Raw genomic sequence first — 2,054 nt, 5'->3', positions numbered from 1 at the left:
TTTGCTAGAAATATCTGAGTTCCCCATCAAACGCTCCTGTGTTGATCTTCAATTTCCATAACTTTTGGATTCTTAGCTTTCTAATATCAAATCCTGCAATTTCTTAGAAGTCTTAATTTAAATGAATATATTTGAAAGTTGCAAGGAGTAGGACTTTTGTTCAGTTTTTCTTCTTTGGCCAACTTGAAGCTGCGATATGCTGAAATTGAACAGATAATCTCTCGTAGGCCAAGGTAACTCAGCACTATAGATAAACAAAATGCAATATCCTAGCACTCGGTGTAGCCTCTGCCATTTGGTGATTCAGTCAGCGGTCGGCCAGTCAGTCGGCCCCTGTCTACTGGTACTGTCCACGTGCGCCGTATCCAGACTTGCTCATTCGTGCACGTCGGCATTGTGGTCGCCTTCATTCACAAACCGACGCAGAGCTGGGAGCAGACCATAGACAACGAGATGTGCATTTTGAGTAGTGTTACATGCATTGTGGGAATAGCAGAGAAGACGGGTGCGGATGTATGAAGACGTGTCAAGTTAAAAAGGGGAAATTGCTTGTTCAGAAAAATTAGACAGAATGGAACAAAATGGCAAACAGCGGTGAAGAAGTACTCTGGTGACGCAGAAGCGAGCAGAACAGTAGACACAGCAGTGATTGTGTGGTCATGAAGGCTTGTCGAAGGAGCAAAATCAGCGGCGATTGATGCGTCCGTAGAGCGGTAGTCGCCTTCGCTGCGCGCCTTTGCGCCCACCTGCAGCTACGTTAACTTGCATTCCACAGGAGGCGGTTCAACTGTTATGTTTCGCCTACACTTGACGTCTTATTCATTAATTTCGCTTTTTTTGCAGAATATTGCCACTGTGGACAAATTTGCATGGCTAAAATTAATTTCTGCCTTTTTCACTTTACTTTTGTTCGTACCCTAATGTAAGCACCTGCTGACCTACGCATAGTGCTTGCCATCAGCTTTTTACTTACAGCTCCATGATGTCTCTTGCCTCATATTCTTTCGCGCTTTTCGCGCATCATTCTTTGTTAGTCCTAGTCCCTGGTACATTTGCAAGTGAATGAATGTCATAATATAGCTTACGACTTCTTGTCAAAAGATTTTCTGTGGACAGCTGAAGCGAAAGTTGATCTGTATTTACCCATTTGTAGTTAGTAGGTGTTGGTTCTTCTGAAAGTAGGCTGACCGATATTAACTCATATCTTGATGAAGAGAGTGGCGTCTATCTTAGAATGATATAAGTGGTCTTATCACGGTCCATGAGGTGTACTGGATAGCCAAATACAGTATTTCTCAGTGGAGAAGGACAAGTTGCAGGCTCTGCTATTAATTGGCAGTGCAGCAAGTAGAAGTTAAGGCAGAAGGCTCGTTGCAAGCAGAATTTGCGTCTTCTCACCACTGCACAAGTACTCTGTCGGTTGTAGCTCAAGGTACTTAATGAATTCGCACTACCTGTATGTCTAAAGGGAAAACCCGTCCCATTTCATCTCCTTTAAATTGACCTCGCCTCCTCTCATGTATCGTCTCTCACCTCTAGCGATTGCGGTAGGGAAGCCGTATTCTCCGTGGAGTACATGTGACACTGCGACTTCTATTCTGCAGACGCTTCCTTGACCCAGGAAACATGGATTGAGGTGATAGCAATGAGGACCTAACGGAGAGGAGTGATAAAGAAGGGGTGAAAATGGCAGCAAACCATGCAAATCAATTTTCAAGATACATGGGACTTGTTCAATGCAAAAGAAAAATTAATATTCCTCTATAAAAATTTATAGTTAGACATGTACGTTGTTGAGAGGGAGCTGCATCGAGCATGAATAAAACAGGGTAAGTTGTAGAGTGATGAAGTGTAGAAGCGGACGTTTGTTAGGGCATAGTGAGCGTGAGGAGAAAGATGGAAGTAGGAGAAGTTGTCGCTGAAGCCCAGAGTTCTCAAGGATGACGCGGATGAACAGCTACGTGAATGAATGAATGAATGCTCCCACCTAATCAGTCGACTTGTTTGAAGGGAATGAATTAATTGCGCACTATGCAGAGTTTAGCAAGATTATT

General features: G+C 43.5%; 1 protein-coding gene across 1 annotated transcript in view; it reads right to left on the bottom strand. All coding sequences in view use genetic code 11, as the record gives it.

The window, feature by feature from the left end:
- The window catches only part of EGR_10477 (hypothetical protein), a gene marked incomplete at both ends in the record, with an annotated part of 7,183 nt that overhangs the window by 411 nt on the left and 4,718 nt on the right, over positions 1-2,054 (bottom strand). Inside the window, one exon of the mRNA XM_024499726.1 lies at positions 1,051-1,224. Within this exon, the coding sequence (XP_024345855.1) occupies positions 1,051-1,224 (174 nt within the window). The remainder of the gene's footprint in view (positions 1-1,050; positions 1,225-2,054) is intronic.

This window comes from Echinococcus granulosus, assembly GCF_000524195.1.
Source record: "Echinococcus granulosus chromosome Unknown EG_S00224, whole genome shotgun sequence".
Lineage (NCBI taxonomy): Eukaryota > Metazoa > Platyhelminthes > Cestoda > Cyclophyllidea > Taeniidae > Echinococcus > Echinococcus granulosus.
This window is presented reverse-complemented; position numbering and strand designations above follow the sequence as displayed.